The sequence below is a fragment of the Chiloscyllium plagiosum genome, unplaced genomic scaffold, assembly GCF_037043375.1.
Source record: "Chiloscyllium plagiosum isolate Xiang-an unplaced genomic scaffold, Cpla_swu_hap1 HiC_scaffold_4, whole genome shotgun sequence".
NCBI lineage: Eukaryota > Metazoa > Chordata > Chondrichthyes > Orectolobiformes > Hemiscylliidae > Chiloscyllium > Chiloscyllium plagiosum.
This window is the reverse complement of record NW_028270142.1, coordinates 42,374,376-42,396,026: the sequence shown is the minus strand read 5'-3', so window position 1 is coordinate 42,396,026 and position 21,651 is coordinate 42,374,376. Positions and strand designations below refer to the sequence as shown.

At 41.4% G+C, this 21,651-nt stretch overlaps 1 protein-coding gene across 1 annotated transcript in view; it reads left to right on the top strand.

The window, feature by feature from the left end:
- Window positions 1–241: 241 nt before the first annotated feature.
- Window positions 242–21,651, top strand: part of LOC122549249 (angiopoietin-1) — a 209,952-nt gene continuing 188,542 nt past the window's right edge. The window contains exon 1 of the mRNA XM_043688739.2: window positions 242–1,090. Coding sequence (XP_043544674.2) covers window positions 791–1,090 — 300 coding nt within the window. The 5' untranslated portion in view covers window positions 242–790. The remainder of the gene's footprint in view (window positions 1,091–21,651) is intronic.

Genomic DNA, 21,651 nt, shown 5'->3' with positions numbered 1-21,651 from the left:
AATAAGGAATTCACTGTAATCTCCGACTGTGTTCTGCTTTTATTAAAACAGCTGGGTCCTGAACACTTCAGAGAGCCATGTAATTTATTCTAATTGCCTCGAGTAACTTTGCAGTTCGCTACAACATAATATCAGCAAGCTGTGGTCGCCAGCTCCTGAACAGAGACTTCGGATTCTCAGCTTCTTCACAGCCAAAGAAAACTCAAACAGATTTCACTGGTGTCTTGGCAAAAGGAAACCGAAAGGTGGACTGAAGCAGATAAAAACGACAGTAAGGTCGGGGGCGGGGTTGTGTGCCTGGACTACTCCACATGCTCGAAGCTGCATGTATGATCGCTGCTTTTTTTGTGTGTGTAAGATGATCCCTGTGCAACTGAGGTATCAGACACCCTTAGCATAGTGGCGTATACATTCCTGTCAAAGTCTTTGCACGCTTCCCAGCAGTCTGAACTGACGCTGCGCTCTTCAAGTCAGGATTCAGTGAGGAGTAGACAGTTCAGAGCTCAGTGCACAGGCTGAAGAACTGCCAATCGACACCAGACTGGGAAACAGCGGAGTGCTTTCAGTAAGGATTGGTGCTGAAGTGAGTAAATCACCTTGTGTGTGTGAGAGAGAGCGAGAGCGAGAAAAGGAATAAATAAAGTTTAGATCCTCCTTACTTTAGAATAAAACTTTATTTTTTTGAAATCACCTGCACTCCCTCATTGAAAGTTCAAGTTGTTTGCAGCATTGAAGAGGGTATAATTGCCCATTACTTCCACAGAGGTTAACAGGAGTGACAGCACAGAGAATGTGGGCGATGGATTCTCTCTCAATGGCTTTGCTATGTGCTGCCCTGGCACATGCTGGCTGCAGTGGACAATCCAGAGCGACGGAGGGAGGCCGCAGGAGGCTCAGCAAGGTTCAGCATGGAACATGCAGCTACACCTTCGTCCTGCCTGAACCGGAGGGGGGCTGCCGCGGCTCTGCGGATCACCCCAGCAGCAATTCCCTCCAGCGGGACGCGCCCCAGGAAGACCAGGAGTGGCCCTCGCAGAAGCTGCAACAGCTGGAGAGCAGGTCGGACAACAACACCCAATGGCTACGCAAGGTAAGAGCTGGTTCTGTTGTCTTTCCTTGTTATTGTCAGTTCCTGAGTCTCCTGCTCTCAATGCTTCAACTCAGATTGGGTACCAGGCTACTCCATCACAGCCAACCATAGTAGAATTCACTTTGTTTGTTGGTGTCCAGACCTCACTATTTCAATGCTCTCTTGACCAGTCCCTTATCATCCATCCTTCATAAGTTTTAGCTCATCCAAACTCTGCTGCCACATTCTAACTCACAGCCATTCCTGTTCACTCAATACCATCTGTACTCGTTGACCCATGTTGGGCCAGCAATGCTTAAATTTTAAAATTCTTTTCATTGGTTGCAAATCTCTCCATAGTCTCACTGACCTCCAATCTGTGTAACCTCCTCCAGCCTCATAACTCCCTGAGACATCTGCACTTCTCCAAATCTGATCTGTTGGTTATCCATGATCTCCATCATTCCACCATTGGCAGCTGCGGCTTCATCTCTGGGCCCTAAACTCTGGAATTCCCTCCTTACATCTCTCTGCCTCTTTGTTACTTTATCTTTCTCTAAGATACTCCTTAAATCTTCTTTGACCATAGTTTTGATCCTCTGTTCTGATATCTCTTTATGTGACTTGGCATCAATTGTTTGTTCGATAATTGTTCCTGTAAAGTACTTTGCTATGCCAAAGGTACAATATTAATATTATTTGTTGTTGTGTTGAATAATCTTCACACAGTAAGTGAAAAGCAATCCTGTGCACAATGTATGTATTAATGTGGTCCCCCATAATGTTTTTCAAGTTTGGTCAGATCAGTTGAGCTACAAATCTTAGTGGCAAATAGTTTGGATTTTAGCTTACCTCATGTTGGTTATTCTATTCAATGATACTGGATACCCAATTGGACCGGTGAATCTTCACAAGAATGACTGATGTTAGTCTGAAGCTCAAGCTGATTGTGAGCTGTACTACATATACAAAACTGCAATCAGCCACCTCATATATTTTATTTAGTGTACTTTTTATATTGCATATTTTTAAATGCTGTACTTCACATTTAAATAGTATGACATCTTTATAAATGTATCCTTTTTGTTCGATCACATATGCAGTATGCTTTGTGCTGTCGTGAAGGTTGGGTTGTGCATGATTTTGTGGTTTCTGAAGGAATGTTGTTTAATGACTTGTGCAGCTTATTGATATAAAGAAGCAGGTGCTTTGAATTACCTGCACAAGTTAATGGAGGCGGACATTTTGACTTTGTGCTAGAATGTAACCCAGTGAGTGGTTATGATCTGGAATGCACCGTCACAGAGAGCGGTGGAGGCAGGTTTAGTTATGCTTTCGAAAGGGAACTTGAGAAGTTTCTAAAGACAGGGCTATGAGGAAAATGTGGGAAATGGGATATATGGAGTTGGTCTTGTGGAGAGCTGGCTTAGACATGATGGACCAAATTGCCTCCGTCTGTACTATATCCAGTCTGTGACACTATTGAAGACATGCTAGCAAATCATCAGCTTTGTGTTATGCCTCATTTCAGTTACAATAATGGAAATAAAATTGAGGAGAGATGTGAAAGGAGGCTATCAATTCATTATGGTCCAGATCACACAAAGTCAGGATTCACTCCACAATGTTCTGCTTCGATTGTAAAGACTGTGGTTCAAAAGCCATGTGCAGGTTGTGTCAAATGTTGGATATATATTCTGCATCTGTCTATATTTCCTGGTGTTAAGAGGAAGCTTTCCCATTACTGAACAAACAATTTTAACAGTTGTAATTTACTGGGACCTGTGACAAATGGTTTTCAGCTCAGTTGCAATAAGTCCACAGCCACACCAAAACCTTTGTCAAATGGTTAGAACAAGCAAGGGGGATCTATTCAGTCTCCAACAATTGTTCTTCAGCCTGGAAAACGGAAAGGCTGCTCTTTATATAAACAAATCTGTAAACATGAGGCTGGACCCTTATCATAACAAAAAATAAAACTCCATGATACAATTACACCTTGGCTGTACACCAAATTGGTACAAGTCCTGACTGTACAAGTTTTTTGGAAGACGAATGTATTACCACCAGCAGCACCAACATCTCTCAGCCCACCACTGCCCCCCCCAATATTCTGTTTCCAACTGAGGACTGTAAGAATACATACACCATCATTCGAAACAGTGAGAAACTTTGAGAGGGGTGAATGGCATTCTTCAAATATTTAAGTGCACCAGAAGCAGGACAGAATTTGCAGTATCCGTTGCCGTGGTGAGCTGTTGCAACAGAAGGTTTGACAAGCTTTTCTGTTAGGAGAAAGTGAGCACTGCAGATGCTAGAGATCAGAGCTGAAAATGTGTTGCTGGAAAAGCACAGCAGGTCAGGCAGCATCCAAGGAGCAGGAGAATCGACATTTCGGGCATGAGCCCTACTTCAGGTTCCTGCTCCTTGGATGCTGCCTGACCTGCTGCACTTTTCCAGCAACACAATTTCAAGCTTTTTTGTTAACTTGCTTGACTTCTAGAACTGATAATTCAGCATCAACAATGACTTAAAATGCATTTCTCTCTTAATATTACATTGTTTCATATAACCAAGTATCTATAACTGAAAGTGCGCTGCTCGGGTGACTTAAACTTTGAGCAGTCAAGATGGAATGTTATCCAGCTCATTGTCTAATGCACTCACCTCTTCCAGTTTCCACATTTTTCTAACTTAAAGTCCATTTGTTTTTTTGTAGTTCTGTATGTGGTAAAATTAAAGTCAGAAGAAACATTCAACTGGCTGAGTCTCTCTTGGAAACTCAAAGTCCAAAGCCATCCTATCCCTCTCCAGCCAGTGTCTGAGCTTTCCCTCTTAGAACCTCCATTTGAGCTACAGTGATCATGAGTACTGCTCCTGTTCATTGCTTTACAGGTAGAAGCCGGAGAGACAGTGCAAAAGAGATTGACAGCAGTAATGTGAGAACTGGAAAGATTGTGCAGACCAGGGCTCTATTTTCCAGAAAAGTGAGGACCGAGGACTAACTCAATAGATAAACTTAAAGATTATGAAGGCTGTTCAGTAAGGTGGATGGGTGGAAGATATTTCCACTTCTAGGGGAATCCAAGAATGAGTGCCATTGATTAAGAATGTGGAACTTGTTACCAAAGTTTCATATGATTTATACAAATATATTGAGAGTGAACCAGGAGAAAACCAAGAGCGAGAAAGGAATACAAGGAGATGCTATACAAGGGCATAAACTTCCACATGAAATAGTTGGACTGAATAACCTTTCTTGCTGTCAATATTATAGAAATCTTTGTAATGTCAGTGCAAAAATTGACAGTACCTACCTCATTGAAAAACTAGCCCTTAAGACTGAATCTCCACTAACATCTTAGGATAAAAGGGCACTGATTCAGATTTTAAAGCAATTCCAGACTTGACAATGTGTAGCCCAGTTGATTCCTTCACTCCTGAGGCTTGTATGCCCCTCTTTCTCTGATCAGTTGCCCACAAGCAGAAAGCAGCAGCTGGGTGGATAGGAGCATAGGTGTGAAAGGACCTCAGTCACAACTCCAGAGCTGGTGAGAGAAAGCAGGTAATTACAGTCATGTCAGTATGATATCAGCAGTGTGAGTAATCATTTGGATTAATAGGACATGATCAGAGATTAAGCACAGATTTGTGAAAAGTAGATAGCCTCAGCCTAACCATGATAAATTTTCTTTAAGAAGTCATTAGCATGGCGAATAGGGGAATGCCAACAGATAGTACCTAGATGGACTTTCAAAAACTATGTGACATTTTACACGTTATATTATTGCAGAAGTAAATGCTCACTAAATTGGAAGTAGTCTTATGACATTTTTCATAATTGGCGGGAGACATAGGACAGTGATAAAGACAATTTATTCTGCTTGATAGGATGTGATGTGTGGTTACCTCCAGGGATTTATACTGGGGCTTTGGTTTTTCACCATGTATGTGATTGGCAAGAAAGAATCAAGAGTTCTTTGTCCAGATTTGCAGATGACATGAAGTAAGTTGGATAATTTGGAGCAAAAATTTACAAAGGGACAGATAGAGTACAAGTGAATAATTTGTTGTTTGGTTGATTCTAAGTGATAATTTCATCCTCATAATTGTTCTTTACATCAATTACTTACATTGATAATTTATATTGAAAATCAGCTACAATGCCTGGGCAAATTTGAGACAAATGAAGTTCAGTGTGGGCAAGTGCTAAATTATCCACAGATCCAGGAAAACAAATTACAATATTGTCTTATTACTAAGAGAGCATTAATGAGAAGGAGCAAAAAGATTTGGGTGCTGTAGTCTTATAATTTATGAAGCTAAAGGCCAAGAGTTGAAAAATGGGATGAGGTAGGTTTGCTCTATACTGGTCAGCAAAGATTCAAGGAACGGATGGACTTCTATGCTGTAATTTAAAAAAATATATATATTTCCAGTTATACATGCCACATCTGGCTGGCGCACATGGATAGACAAAATAATTGGAAAGTGGAATGTTGGCCTTTATCCTGAAGAACTGAAATACAAGACAGAAGAAATTAGGTGTGTATTGTGGGAATTGCTCTGATTGAAAATGTTCAAAACATTGCTATGATTGATTACGGTGGGTAGAGAAAAAACTATTGTGTGTGTGTGTGTATGTGTATATTCATGTGAATGAGTGTATAAGAGCATGTTCACACTCTTAGATGTTTGTAAGTGTGCATGCATATGTCTGTACATGCATATGTTTGTGTGTATGCGGATATGTGTCAGTCTGTGTATATTTCTTGTGTGTATGCATATACAGTTGTCTGTGTGCTTGTGTATCTATAACAATGTATGTGTACACATATGTATTGTGTGTGTGTTTTGTGAAAGTATATGCATTTTAGAACAATTTGAAACAATTCTCTTTAATAATTATTAGAGCTGAGGGAGTTTCTGTGTAGTTACTTCTACAATTCTATGGCAGGTGCTTTTTTTCAATCTTAGATCATTCCCCTTGGGTGTGATTGTTCAACATAATTACCTTATTAAAGTGGTGTATTCCTGTTTTCACTGGTAGGATGGAGATACCCAAGCTGGGATCAGCTACCTGCTAAAGGAGGGGCAGCAAGGTACAGACCTTTGTGCCAGACCAAACTTAAACTTGAGCATTGTACCGATATTTCAAATAGTCTTAAATCAGATCTATCCCACCTCTGACATTTCGGCAGTTCTCACTGTTTATCTCTGGGGGGTTGTAATGTGAGGCTTTTAAAATTATGCATTCCAACAGTGAAATTTTACAGTGGACGAATAAACCAGTCCTAAATGACCCAAATTGTTTTACACTGCTGGGACTGAATCTTATTGCAGTATTAATGATGCATAGTGTTATTAATGCACAAATCAGCCAGTGAGGCAGAAGATGAAGAGATATGCTATGAGCTGCAAATCTCTAAAACAGTTTGGTTGATTTACGCCAATCTATCATTTATTTCACACTAATGGCCTCATCCTCAGCTTTCCCATTATTTTTAAGAACTTGCTGGATTGACGCAGTGACTTCCCATTAAACTTACTGCAGAAAGTTAATTGTTAATGTAATGAAAATCAACCTTTCTGGTCTGGAAAGGGGAATGATTTAAGTGGTTGAACCTCATTCCTTCATGTAGTGTTTTGTTGTTTGAGATTTGAAAAATGTGAATTTTTCTTTCTTACTTTTCCTTTTTGTCTCTGCCTCCTAGGCCTGGATTTTCACCATGATGGGAAGGCACTCTATCATATGGTGAATGAGCCCTGAAATTGTAGCTCCTGCCTTTGAGCGTGGAGTAGGGGCAGGAATAGGGTTGGGTCAGGATTCACACACGTGTGGCTCATGGAGGCAGCTGATCATTTGAATTATGGGCTGCATTCACCCAATTCTAGAACTTTAAGAGTAGGTCTTAACTTTGGCATTTCTTTGGGCAGCCAGGTAAACATTTTGGAGAGGTAAGGTTTTCTTTTGCATATGGTCCTGGGACATTGTTCGGGGAGGTCAGGTGACTTTTAGGTTACATTCTTCTGAGGTAAAGGTAAGGTACCTTTTGGGATTTTTTGGAAGGAATATGAGCAAATATTGGTTAACCTTATTAACTATTAAGCGCATTAGAATTGTCAGAAGCTTATTCAAATCAACTGTCAAAAGTGTCAAGGGGACCCATTATAACTGTCAAGAGGACATACTAAAGCTGTCATAATGACCTTCCAAAAGTAGTTTTCAAAGGCAACTGTCAAATTCACAAGGCCTTTAGATATTCTACACTTTGATTATTAGCACAGACTCACTGTAAGTTACAGGGTAAAAGATCTTCAAACGTAAGGGTGAAGTCTAAGTACCAGGGCATGTTGTGAGATACTCCATTCCAGGCTTGGGAGCTGTAAAATCTGAAACAGATGCTGAATCAAGATGATCGGTTGATAACCCCTGCCCCCATTTTCCTGATTTCTGTCACTGGGCTGGCCTTACCCATTTGCCAGGATGTGACATGGTGTCTGCATTAAAATCTGGAATGTTCCTTACGGGGGTTTCTTTACTTCGCCATCACTACGTCATGGATAAGCTGTTGTACCTCAGGCAAACCTTGGAAATCTGAATTAAGAATGTGCTCAGATGAGTCAGTGCCTGTGAATAGGTCAATAAGTTAATACTAGTGGAAATTCTTATCAGTTTTGTGATTAGTGCCAATCAGGAACAAAAGGACACCATTCTGCCCATCAATTCCAAGCTGACTCTCTTTAGTGCTATCCAGTCAGCTCCACTCCTCATAGACTTGCAAGTTCATTTCCCTCATACTCATCCACATTCCATTTGAAATCAATGATCATCTCCACCTCTACAATCTTGCAGGTAGTGAGTTTCCAACTCAATAATACTTGCTGCTTATAAAGGAACTTCCTCAGTCATAGGTCGTAAAGTACAGTTAACGAAAAAGAAAGAGAAAACAAATCTTGGACTGAAAATCCTTCAAGTAAGGCCTTGACGCGAATGAGTGGTGTGAATGGGACTGTGTGTGAATCAGTGTGCATGTATCTGAAAGTAAGCATCCATGTATAACCTAGATCAGTAGACAAGACAACATGGAACCAAAGTCCATCTGAAAGTTGCAGGCCTGGGGAGAAAGAGCAGGGCAAGTAGTTCTAATGGGATTGCTCTTTCAGCAGGCTAGTAAATGTACAGTGGACTGAATGGTTTTCTTCTATGATATAGTCTTCTATGAATTGAAATACTCAATGCAATGTCCACCATTTGTTTTTGAATAGATCTATGTTTGGCCCTTTCAAACACTGCACATCAATTCACGAGTGGGATCTCTGTTTGATTTCCTGAACTTTTCACATGAGAAAGATGAGAGAGTTTGAGAGGTTACCACCAAGGTGATGAAAGGCCAGCCTTGCATATGACTCTGAGGAATGAGCAACAATGCTGGAACAGTGCAAGATTAAAGATGGGACAATAAATATCCTACTTCTTGCAGGCATGGGTGAAATTCTTTCTGTCAATCATATTCATGTAGAATTGAGCATAGAGAATCTCCTTTTTCATAGAGAATTCCTGAAGAAGGGCTCATGCCCGAAACATCGATTCTCCTGCTCCTTGGATGTTACCTGACCTGCTGCGCTTTTCCAGCAACACATTTTCAGCATAGAGAATCTCCAACAAATTTGCGATCAGTTATCTTGCTTTTAGTGGTCAGAAAGTAGAAGTCTGTTTTCCATGGATTTGTTGACAAGTACTGGATGGCTTATGATACATTAAAATAATAAGATGGCTACTTATACTTCAGTTAGTGTAGTGTGATTTGACAGATGCAATGTGAATTGACAGATATTTCCAATTACATGTTAAAATTTTACGAAGAAAGAATTGCAGGTGGGCTGTGGTTCTTTGGGTACTCTCAACTCTGATGTGGGATGATAGACTCAAAGTCCATGCCAGGACCTGAGCAAAAACCATCTGATGTGAAAGATCCCATGGCATGGTTTCATAGAAAAATAAAAAAAAGGAACAGGAGTGGGCCATTCAGCCCTTTGAGCCTGCTGTGCTGTTCAATATGATTGTGGCTGATCATCCAAATCATTACCTTGTTCCTGTTTTCTCCCCATGTCCTTTGATCCCTTTATCCATAAGACCTATATCTAACTCCTTTTTGAACATAGTCAGTGTTTTGGCCTCGACTGCTTTCTGTGGCAGAGAGTTCTACAGGCCCACCACTCTGTGGAAGAAGAAATCTTTCCTCATCTCAGTCCTAAGTGGCTTACCCAGTATCCTTAGACTGTGACCTCTGGTTTGGACACCCCGGTCATGTGAAGACAGAAGCAAAATACATATTTACTTGGAATTCCTCTGTTTACCCTGTGAGAATTTATAGGTTTCTATGAAATTGACCCCCACCCCCACCCCAACCATGAGCATTCTTCTGAACTCCAGTGAATATAGTTGTAAACAATCCAGCATCTGTTCATATGTGAATCCTGCCATCCCAGGAATCTTTGTTGCACTCTTCCCATAGCCAGTACAGCTATCCTCAGTAAGGAGATCAAAACTGCAGGCCTGGTCTCACCAATGCCCAGTACAATTACAGCATGACAGCTCTGCTCCTGTACATGAATCCTGTTGCTATGAAGGCCAACATACCATTGCCTTCCTCATTGCCTGGTGCACCTGCCTACTTACTTTCAGAAACTGGTGTCTAAGGACATCTGGATGTCATTGCGCTTCACCTTTCCCAATCTATTGCTATGTAGAAAATGAACTGCTTTCTTGTTTTTGCTACCAAGGTGGATAATGTCACGCTTGTTCACATTATACTTCAACTGCCATGCATTTACCCACTAAATCGACTTGTTCCAATCACACTGAGGCATTTCTAAAACCTCCTTACAATTCACCCTCCCACCACCTTTATGTCACCAACAAACTTAGAAATATTGCATTTGGTTCTGTTATTTAAATCATGAATATATATTGTCAATAGCTGTGATCCAAGCACTGACCTCACTTGTCACTAGCTCCCACTTGGAAAAAGGCTCACTTACTCCTTCTCTTTGTTTCCTGTCTGACGACGAATTCTGTGGCCATGTCTGTATGTTACCCTCAGTCCCATGCAGTTTCATTTTACATGCTAATCTCTTATGTGGGACCTAATAAAGCCTTCTGAACCACATCCAGTGGCTCCTTCTTATCATCTCTCCTTTTTACATCCTTGATAAATTCCAGTAGATCTGTCAAGCATATTTTTCCTTTCATAAATCTTATGCTGATTCTGACTGATCCTATCACTGGTTTCCAAGTGTTCTGCTTTTCAACCTTTTACTGGCATGGTTAGAGCATTGACTGACTGGCAGAAGGCAGAGAATGGGAATAATGAGGTCTTTTTCGGGATGGCAGCCAGTTACTAGTGGAGTTCCACAGGGGTCAGTATTGGGACCACAACTGTTCACGCTGTACGTTATCAATCTGGATGAAGGAACTGAGGGCATTGTTGCTTAGTTTGCACATGACACAAAAATAGAGGTAGGGGAATAGTGTTGAGGAAGCTGTAGACTGCTGAAGAACTTGGACAGGTTAGGAGAGTGAGCAAAGAAGTGGCAGATAGAATACAGTATGGGAACGTGTGAGGTTTATACACTTTGGTAGGAAAAATAGAGATGTAGACTATTTTTGAAATGGGGAAAGGCTTTAGAAATCTGAAGCACAAAAGGACTTGGGAGTCCTAGTTCAGGAGTCTCTTATAGTTAACATGCAGGTTTAGTTGGTATTTAGGAAGGCAGATGTACTGTTAGTATTCATTTCAAGTGGGATGTAAGGACAGAGATGTACTGCTGACACTGTATAAGGCTCTGGTGAGACAGCATTTGAAATACTGTGAGCAGTTTTGGGCCCCGTATCTAAGGAAGGCTGTGTTGGCTTTAGAGGGGTTCCAGAGGAGGTTTACAAGAATGAGGATCCTGAGGATAAGGGCTTGTCACGTGAGAAATAGTTGAGGACTCTGTGTCTGCACTTGGTGAAGGTAAGAAGAATGATGGGGGATCAGATTGAAGCTGATAGAATACTGAGAGGCCTGGAAAGAGTGGATAGCGAGAAGATGCTTTCACTGAGGGCACAGCCTCAGAGTGAAGGGACAACCCTTTAGAACTGAGATGAGGAGGAATTTCCTCAGCCAGCAGATAGTTAATCTATGAAATTCATTGCCACAGAAGGCTGTGGAAGCCAAGTCATTGAGTGTATTTAAGCCAGAACTGGATGGGTCCTTGATTGGTAATGGGATCAAGGGTTATGGGTAGAAAGGAGGAAAATAAGGTTTAGAACACATCAGATGATTAAACGATGGAGCAAACTTGATTGACCGACTGGCTTAATTTTGCTCCACAATCTGATGGGCGATAGTCTTATAATGGACTCTTGCATATTCCTTGTTACCGATGTCTGGCTAATCTATAATTCTCTGTTTTCTTTTCTACCTCATTTTTTAAAAAATATATTTTTATTTAAAATAGTTTCTTTTAATATTACGGCAAATACAAAACAATACAATTCAAAACAATACAAAGAAAGAACACCAAAAAATAATTTAAAAACCTAAACCGCTCTCATGTACAAATGTATAAATATATAAAAATATGTTTTAAAAAGCCCCAACTAATTACTTAGCGAAATAAATAATAACTAACAACAAACTAATAAATAATAATAAAACAGCTCAGCAAAACAAAACACTAACTCTCACATATCGAGAGCATTACTTTTCACATATTCATACGTTCGCAGTTCCCTCTCTCTGGATATTAGACTCGTAAAGCACAATTGCTACGTTCACATAAAAGCCCTCATTAGTGTGGCGGACAAATCTGTGTCCAGGTAGTCCAAAAAGGGCCACCATGTCCTATAGAAATTCTTAGTTTTGTAGTAAGAAAAGTCAAGGGGCTCCATAACAATCTTACACCAACCCAACAGGCCCGGGGGATTTTCGGACACCCAACCTAACAAAATATTCTTTCTTGCGCAGAAAGTGAGGATGTTGAAAAGTTTTTTCTTATGCGCATCAACAGGGAACACATTGGGCAAGCCTAAAAGAAGAGAGATCGGATCCTTCTTCACCATTACACACAAAATCCCCTCCATTGGACCTGCCACAGCACTCCAGTATGTTTGAAGCCTACCTCAAGACCAGAGACAATGGGTAAGAGTGTCCGTACTAACCTTACACTTAGGACATGTTGAGGATACCCCTGGTTTAAATTCTGACAAACGATCCGGAGTCAAGTGGACCATATGGAGAATCTTCAACAATAAATCATGGGTCCTATTGCAAATTGATATCTTTCTTGCGTTTTCCCAAATATCTTCCAATGCCTCTGAGGAGACCTCAACGCCTAGCTCCCTCTCCCACACCCTGCAAAATCGATCAAACTCATCTGAGGGGCTTCCCCCAATTGATGACATAAAGTGCTGACAGGAAGTGTACTCTTAGCACCGAGCACCCTCCTCTCTATATCGGATTTGGAGAGATTAGTCAAAAGTGTAATCTTTTTTTGAATAAAAGCCCTAACTTGCAAAAGACGAAAGAGGTCCCTGCTAGATAGCTCGTATTTCTGTGCTAACTGATCAAAGGACATCATTGTGTCTCCCTCAAATAAATCACCCATGCAAGACACACCCCTAGCCACCCAATGTTTGAATCCTGGATCCATCATGCCCGGTTAAAAACCTGGCATACCCTACAGGTGTGAGAAAAGATGTTTTGCCAATACTGCCTTCCCTCTACTGAATTGCCCTCCATGTTTTAACAGTATTGATAACTATTGGATTATGGCAATATTTCTTAACTGTCCTCATTTTGTCCAAAAACGGAAAACTAATAAAGGGACACTTTGCCTGAGAGGTTTTGATATCTAACCATATTGGAAGAGGGTCCCCACAAGTCCAATCACTCTCGTAAGATAAAAGCAAATTTAGTTGATAGTTTTTAATGTTTGGGAGATCCACTCGCCCCAGTCTGTGAGGCAATTGCAGTTTAGCTAATTTAACAAGAGACTGCTTATGATGCCAAATAAAAGAGTTGAACTATCCGTTCAGCCTCCTGAATGCTTATCGAAATTCAAAGGGAGTATCATAAAGGATATAGCAAACGGGGGAGAATATTCACTTTAATAAGCGCGATCCGACCCAACCATGACCCATAGGCAAGGCCTCTGATTTTGCAAAATTAATCTTGTACCCCGAAAAGGTGCCAAACGTACTGATGCTTTGTGTCAGGCGAGGCACCAAAACTGCTGGATTTGACAAAAAGATGAGGACATTGTCTGTGTACCACAAAATCTTATGTAATTTTAACCCCACTTCTGGAGCCGATATATTGGTATCCCTACGGTGGCTCAGTGGTTAGCACTGCTGCCTCACAGCACCAGGGTCCCAGGTTCAATTCCAGCCTTGGGCTGTGTGGAGTTTGCACGTTCTCCCCGTATCTGCATGGGTTTGCTCTGGGTGCTCTGGTTTCTTCCCACAGTCCAAAGATGTGCAGGTCAGGTGAATTGGCCATGCTAAATTGCCCATAGTATGAGGTGCATTAGTCAGAGGGAAAACTGGTCTGGGTGGCTTACTCTTCGGAGGGTCGGTATGGACTAGTTGGGCTGAAAGGCCTGTTTCCACACTGTAGGGAATCTAATCTAATCTATGAATGGCCTCCACCACCGGTTCAATCGCCAAGGTAAAAAGCAATGGCGAAAGGGGACAGTCCTGTCAGTTGCTCCTAAAAACACTAAAATTGCTTGTCATACTCCATTGGTGATGACCACAACGAGAGGGTCACTGTAGAGAACCTTTACCCATCTTATAAATGCTTCACCCAAGCCAAACCACTCTAGAGTATTAAAAAGGTACGGCAACTCAACTCGGTCAAATGCCGTCTCTGCACCAGAGAAATCACCAATCCCTGTATTGACTGTTGTTGACATGCTTGAATTACATTAAGCAGCCTCCTAACATAACTGGAGGATCTATAGCCCTTTATGAAGCCCATCTGGTCCTTTTTAACAAAAGAAGGTAACAGTTTCCAGCCTTAATGCAAGATCTTAGAGAGGATTTTAAAGTCAACATTTAAAAGTGAAGTGGGCCTGTAAGAAGCACAATCCTCGGGGACCTTCCTTTTTTTAAGAATAAGCAAAATATTGGTCTCTTTTAGCGATGGCGCGAGGTAATCATGACTGTATGAATCATTGAACATGTTGAATATTGGGCCTGACAATATGCTTATAAATTCCTTATAGAATTCACTGACAAGTCCATTAGGACTGGGCACCTTTCCATTCTGAAGTTGTTTCACAGCCTCCTGCACCTCTTACTCCAATAAGAGGGCATTGAGAACAGACTCTTGTTTGGGGGTCACACCTGGGACCTCCAGATCCTTGAAAAAGGACTCCATCTTGGCCCGCCCCTCCTCACAACCCTCAGATTGATATAATTCAGAGTAAAATCTCTGGAATGCCACATTAATCTTTTTGGAATCACATGTTGGCTTGAGGGGCGCTCCTTTTCCTGGCGAAATATGCTAGGTACTTGCCCAGTTTGTCACCATGCTTATATAACCTTTGCTTTGTGAAAGTAAGCTCCTTCTTTGCTGTCTGTGTGAACATAGAGTTGTAATCCTCTGTAGTTTGACCAATGAGGGCCTATCATAGTAAGCCTTCTCGGCTGCCTTCAACCGTACTTCATGGAGATGTTGCTGCTCACCCTTCTGGCAGATCCTACTAGCAGAGTAGGAAATAACTAACCCCCGGCATAGACTTCGGCAGTTTCTTAAAGTACAGTCAGCCTACTAACTGAGCCTGAGTTAATGTCTAGGAACATCCGAAATTCCTTAGAGAAGTACTCCAAAAACTTATTATCTTTAAGGACAAAGGGATCCATTCGCCAGTGCCTCGGGTCCACGATAGCATCCTTAATCTTAACCAACAGGTACACTGGAGTGTGATCAGAGATGTATAATATTACCAATTGTACAAGATGCCACCAAGTCCAGAGTTGCCGGGGGGGTCAAAAAAAAAATTCAATCCTGGTGTGACATCTGTGTGGATTGGAAAAAACGTAAAAACCCTGCCTGTAGGGTGGAGATGCCTCCAGATATCCACCAACCCTAACTCCACACACAGATCAACTAATTGTTTAGTTTGTACAGAAGGTATCGGGGTGCCTTTGGGCAACCTGTCTACTGTTGGATCCATAAAACAATTAAAATCTTCTCCGATAATGATATGCTGGGACTTGAGACTGATCAATTTAGAGAATGCATCTACCAGAAATTTAAGGGGATGGGCCAGAGGGCAATAAACATTTGAAACACCATATTCTTCCCCATTTATCAGGGCTCTTAAGATTACAAACTTCCCGTGTGTGTCTTTAACCAATATAACCACTCCGCTACTTCTGGTATTAAAGGATGAAAAGTAAACCTGATCAAAGCCATTCTGCTGTAGTTTCAAATTCTCCCTCTCATCCAAGTGTGTCTCCTGTAGCAAAGCAATATCCAGATTTCTAAGAATCAAAAGTATCTTCTTCCTCTTAATTGGTGAGTGACTCCCCTTGATGTTCCAGGTACACCATTTAATCAAATCATCAACCATAACCTTCAGCAATAACATTTAGATTCCAGAGAGGAGGAACTCAAATTACAAATCGCTGAGCCTTAGTGTTGCAAGATCCATCGAACATAAGAACTACATAAACTAAAACCACTACAGTTAGCAAACCTACCAAAGCTATCAAAGACTATATACAAAATAAACAAATGCAAACCAACACATAAAGCGCCAACAGAGCTGATGAGAGGAACTCACCTCTTGCCCAAAGGAGCATCTACCCATCCCAAAATCCAACATCCCATCCCACTGTCAATAGTGCAGCCAGGGCATTTAAATACCTGAACCGGGCATAAACTGTCCGTAAGTAGGCATCTAGCCATCTCAACCATTTTCTCTCCTCTGAGCTAGAGCCGCACTGCAAACACAAGCAGAAAAGAAAGAAAATGCACCATGAAATAACAATGTGAACAAAGACATTTTTTAAAAAAAAGGTAGGTACCCCACCCATCCTTTGGATATAACTTCACTTAGAAAATACACATCCCAACTTCCCTTGAACATAGTTTAGACCAGATTATTAACAATACAAAAAGGAAAAGAAAGCCCTGACTGGGCTTCCTGTTTTCTTTAAAAGAAAAGCAGAGCCATATGCAAACAACATTACTATTTGTGTATACTAAATTGTTCAGATAAAGTTGATTTGTCCACAAATTCTCTTGCCTTCTCCAATGTGTCAAAGAGATGTACAGATCGATCTAAGGTGATATGAAGCACCGCCGGATACCTCAAAGAGTACAGGATCCCAAGCTCCCTCAGTCTTCTCTTAACGCCATCAGAGGATTTTCTTTTCTGGATCACCGCCTCTGAGAAGTCCTCGAAGAATGTGATCTTAGATCCCTTGTAAATTAGGGCCTTAGGATCCTACCCCTGGATGCTGGAGCTTCCACGATTCTCTCCTTATCTTAATAGTGATGAAACCGCACCAAGACAGGACGAGGACATTGGCCCAGACCTGACCTCTGTGCCGTGACCCGGTGTGCCCTCCCAATCTTCAAGCTACTCATTCCAGCCTCAAGTTATGGAATTTCGGCAACCAGTACTCAATAAATTACACCGGCCGCTCACCTTCCTTACCCTCTGGTAGACCGACGATCCAAATTTTTTTTTCCGTCCTCTGTTCTTGAGGTCATCAACCTGGTTAAGCAAATTATGGACCTGTGTCTCCAGGGCCTGAATCAGGCTTCTGCAGCATGATAGAGATTGGGGCCAGCTTCTCCTCTATCTGCTTGCCCAACATTTCCCAAAGTTTCGCAGCTCCTTCACCAGGACCTGGTTGAAAATCGAGTTTGAGGATCCTGCAGGCTGGGCCTCGGATGTGCCACCTCCCTTCTTTCAGCATCCCTGGATGGTGAAAACCAAGGTAAGTTTCTCTCTGACATTTTCCTGGGACTTCTCGAACTTTCCAGAGTCCCAGGACATTGTGGTGGTCTGGGTAGGGCAGGTTAAAGCTTCATCCTGCTTGCGCTGTGGTGCGGAGCTCTGCAACGCACTCTTCCTAGATTGCCGCCATCTTGGATCCCCCTCTACCTCATTTTTAATAGTGTGGTTACATCAGCTACACCCCAATCCAAAGGAACATGGTCCGAATAATCTTGAAAGATAACCTCTGCTATTTCTGAGGCGACTTTCTTAAGTACTCTGGTATGTAGACTATTGGGCCCTGGAGATTTAGCAGCCTTTAATCCCATCAATTTCCATAACACAATATTCATACTAGTACTGATTTCCTTTGGTTACCCCCTCTCAGTAGACCCTGTGTTCTCCATCATTTTTGAGATGTTATTTGTGTCTTCTTTTATGAAGACAGAAGCATTTTAATTATATTTAATTGCTCTGCCATCTCTTTTTGCCCATTATAAACTTGCCCCATTTCTGATTGTAGGGGACCTATATTTGTGTTCACCAATCTTTTTTTCTCTTCACATACCAACAGAAACATCTGCAATCAGTTTACACATTTCGTCCAAGCCTACTCTGACCTCCATTCCCCCCTCTTAATCAATCTGTTTGTTCTCCTTCGCTGAAAACTAAAATGCTCACACTTCTCAAGTTTGCTGCTTTTTTTGGCCAATATGTATGCCCCTTCCTTGGATCTAATACCATCTCTAATTTCCATTGTTGCCTATGGTCAGGCAACCTTTCCTGTTTGATTTTTGTGCAGTCAGGAATTAACAATTGTTGCTGTTCCTCGTTTGCCATTGCTGATCTACCATCATTGCTTTCAGTAATGTTCCTCAATTTATCAGAGTTTTAATGGATTCCTTGTGTTCCTGCTGTCCTCAACATATTTATTCAACAACTAAAGGAGGCACAAAACAGCAAAATTTACAAAGGTGTTGCCAGGGTTGGAGGATATGAGCAATGGGGAGATGCTGAACAGGCTGGGGCTGTTTTCCCTGGAGCATCGGAGGCTGAGGGGTGACCTTATAGAGGTTTACAAAATTATGAGGGACATGGATAGGATAAATAGACAAAGTCTTTTCCCTGGGGTTGGGGAGTTCAGGATTAGATGGCTTAGGTTTAGGGTGAGAGGGGGAAGATATAAAAGAGACCTAAGGGGCAACTTTTTCACATAGAGGGTGATACGTGTATGGAATAAGCTGCCAGAGGAAGTGGTGGAGGCTGGTATAATTGCAACATTTAAGAGGCATTTGGATGGGTATATGAATAGGAAGGGTTTGGAGGGATATGGGCCGGGTGCTGGCAGGTGGGACTAGATTGGGTTGGGATATCTGGTCAGCATGGACAGGTTGGACTGAAGGGTCTGTTTCCATGCTGTACATCTCTATGACTCTATAACTGTGTACCAAAATAGCTATAACTTCCACGTACCTATGAAGTGCAGAAGCATTTTTGCAAACTGCGTCACTCTAAATAGTCAGAAGGAATACTTCTACCTTCAGAAATTAAGTGAAGTATAAGCACACAGAAATTACAAATGCTTTGTCTGTATTAAATAAAACCTGTAAGAACTGCAGATGCTGTAAATCAGAAACAAAGACAGGAGGTGCTGGAAAGTCTCAGCAGGTCTGGCAGTACCTGTGACAAGAAATCAGAGTTAACGTTTTGGATCCGGTGATCTTTTCTCGGACTCTTCTGAGGGAGGGTCACTGCACCTGATACGTTAACTCTGATTTCTTGTCACAGATGCTGCCAGATGTGCTGAGTTTTTCCAGCAACTCCTGCCTTTGTCTATATTAATTCAGAACCCTCAGGTTTTAAGATCGGACATTATGTACACTGTGACACTATAACCAAGCAGAAGTTGGTTAGTCAATAACAAGTGTTTTTAATCAGTGAGTCTGTTAGCTCCAGGCTAATTTCATGGTTTCAATTGCTTCTGCTATAAACAGCTTCATAATCTGTAAAATTGGTAACTGAGGGAGTTTTCTATGCCATATTGATATTATTGAGGTCATCAACAAGTATCTTGAGGAAGTGATGCAACTTTTAAGCAATTTAAGCATTCAATATTTTGGGAGGTGGGACTGTAGGGGCTGGAACAATTTAAAAGATAATTTGCTCTTTGTATAAAATCCGTGCACTTTACACTCCTGCAACAATTGAATTGCAATGTTTTGAAAAGGCACTATCACAGTGTTGAAACCAAGCATGGGACTGCGGTCTCTTAATACTTAATAATAACGCATGATGAAGCATTAAACTGCTCTCTTGGGCAGATGTAAAATATCCCATGGCAGCAATTTGAAGAAAAGGGGAGTTCCAATGGCGTGGGGAATACTTATCCCTCAATTAATAACAGAAATAGATTATAAGGTTAGCGATCAAATTGCTGTTTGTGGGATCTTGCTCTGCACAAATCAGCTGATGCATTTCTTACATCAAAGTAGTGACTACTCTTCAAAAGTACTTCATTAGCTGTGAAGTGCTTTGGGGTATCCTGAGGTTTTGAGAAACTATACATAAGTGCAAGTTTTGTTTTCTAATTGCAGAAAGTTTAACCACCAGCAATTCCGGAACAACGCATTTAGCACAACATCCTCCAGGGAGTCATTACCAAATCGTCTCAGTGGATTGAAGCTTAAACAAATCTGACTGATCACTGAGCAAACAGATGAGTTTAAAAGGGTTATACCAATGATGAATTATATAGTTTGGCAGTTGCAGCAAAACTGCAGTGCTATAATTTCTGATGAAACCATGTTAATCAACCAGAAATGCTGAACTTTCTTTGAACCGGAAATGTTTCCGATTTTGACTCAGTTTCCAGTTATTGCACCATCCTGGATGTACAATCCATTCTTGGCATCAATTGGTTCGTGTCGGCTTGGGATCTCTGGCATATGCACGGTGACATTTTCAAAATTAGCATTCAGAGGCTTCAGGATCAGACTGACACTATACAGGCCAGCTTCCTTGATGCTGAGTTAATCACGAGGTTGGGGGCTGGGGTAGCTGAGGTGCCTCCTGTGGGTCCATGTTTTGTATCAGTCTATGTTATTGTTTGGCAATGAGCTATGGCTGGTGAACTGTCACAATTCAATTCAGCCACATTTGGAATCAATTGGTGATTAGCTGTCTAACTAAAATAACTAGATGCCTATTTATGGACCCTGAAGATATGGAATTATTCACTCCATAATTCTTAAAATGTCCTCTCCAGGTAGATATTTTGGAGGACAATGTCTTGCATCAGACATGAGTCTTAAATCAACATGTGACTGTTCAAATCTGATGCATAATCACTGCCAACTCATATCAATGATTTAACCCCCCCCCCCCCCCCCTCCCCCCATCATGAGACTCTCCTTCCTTATTACCTGAGAATGGTTGAGTGAGGGTACTGACAGTTCACATCAAGGTAATTAGATGGAGTTACAATACAGATCAGTTGTGATCTAATTAAATGATGGAACAGACTTGACATTAAGAGCGTAAGAAATGAAATTCCAATTAGACCAAACAGTTTCTTGACCCTACTCCACCATTTCGTGCAATCATGGCAGATTTTCTGCCTCAATTCCATTTTCCTACATTGCTTGATCCCCTGAGAGATAAGGAAAAGTCTATCCATTCCAACCTTGAATCTATTCAATAGCCTCCTCATGTACAACCACTATCACCAGTCTCTCAAAGGCGACAACACTCTTTTACAAGAGTGTCAGAAAGAAATAACTTGCATTTATATAGTGCCATTCATGACTTTTGAACATCCCAAAGAATTTGTAGTCAATGCCGTACTTGTGAAGGGTGGTCACTGTTGCAGTATAGTAAGTACAGCAGCCAAATTTGTGCATAGGGAAATATCTCACAAACAGCAATGAGATAACTGATGAGATTGTTTGCTTTAAATGGAGGTTGATGGATAAGTAGTGCCGTTTGCAAAAAGGGCAAAGATCTTCCCGCTGCTCTGGGCCAACACTTAACTCTCAACTAACATCATTTATAAATCTGTTTAGTTTGCTCATAATCCAAGAAATGAATATTGGTGTGTTAACCTCCACTGCAACACCAGAATGATATTTCCATCAAACTGTAAAGCAACTTCCAAAATACTGAAACTCCTGATTTACGGAAAGGGAGAGTTGACTCTGGGAAGTTCTCAATCTATTAGTTCTTTGTAAGTTTTGATAGCGACCTAGAAAGGAAATCTGTGTGAGATCCCATCACTTTTGAAGAGCCAGGCAAAGAATTGTCATCATCGCAGTATAATTCATCCCATTGTGCAAATATTGAGGAACGAAGATAAGCATCAAATTCTGCTTGAGCTGCCACTGAGGAAGGATCAGTAGTCCCACACGCCCTGGGAGGGCTGGGTGACATGCCAACTACATGACAAATCTAAGGTCATTTGGAATCATGTGTTCTGCTGGAATATGCAAACTTAGCCTCCCTTTAGCTAAAAATCTGCTTCAGACACTCCATGAACAATGATGACTACGATAGACTGGTAGATGATTAAACATTTGAGACAG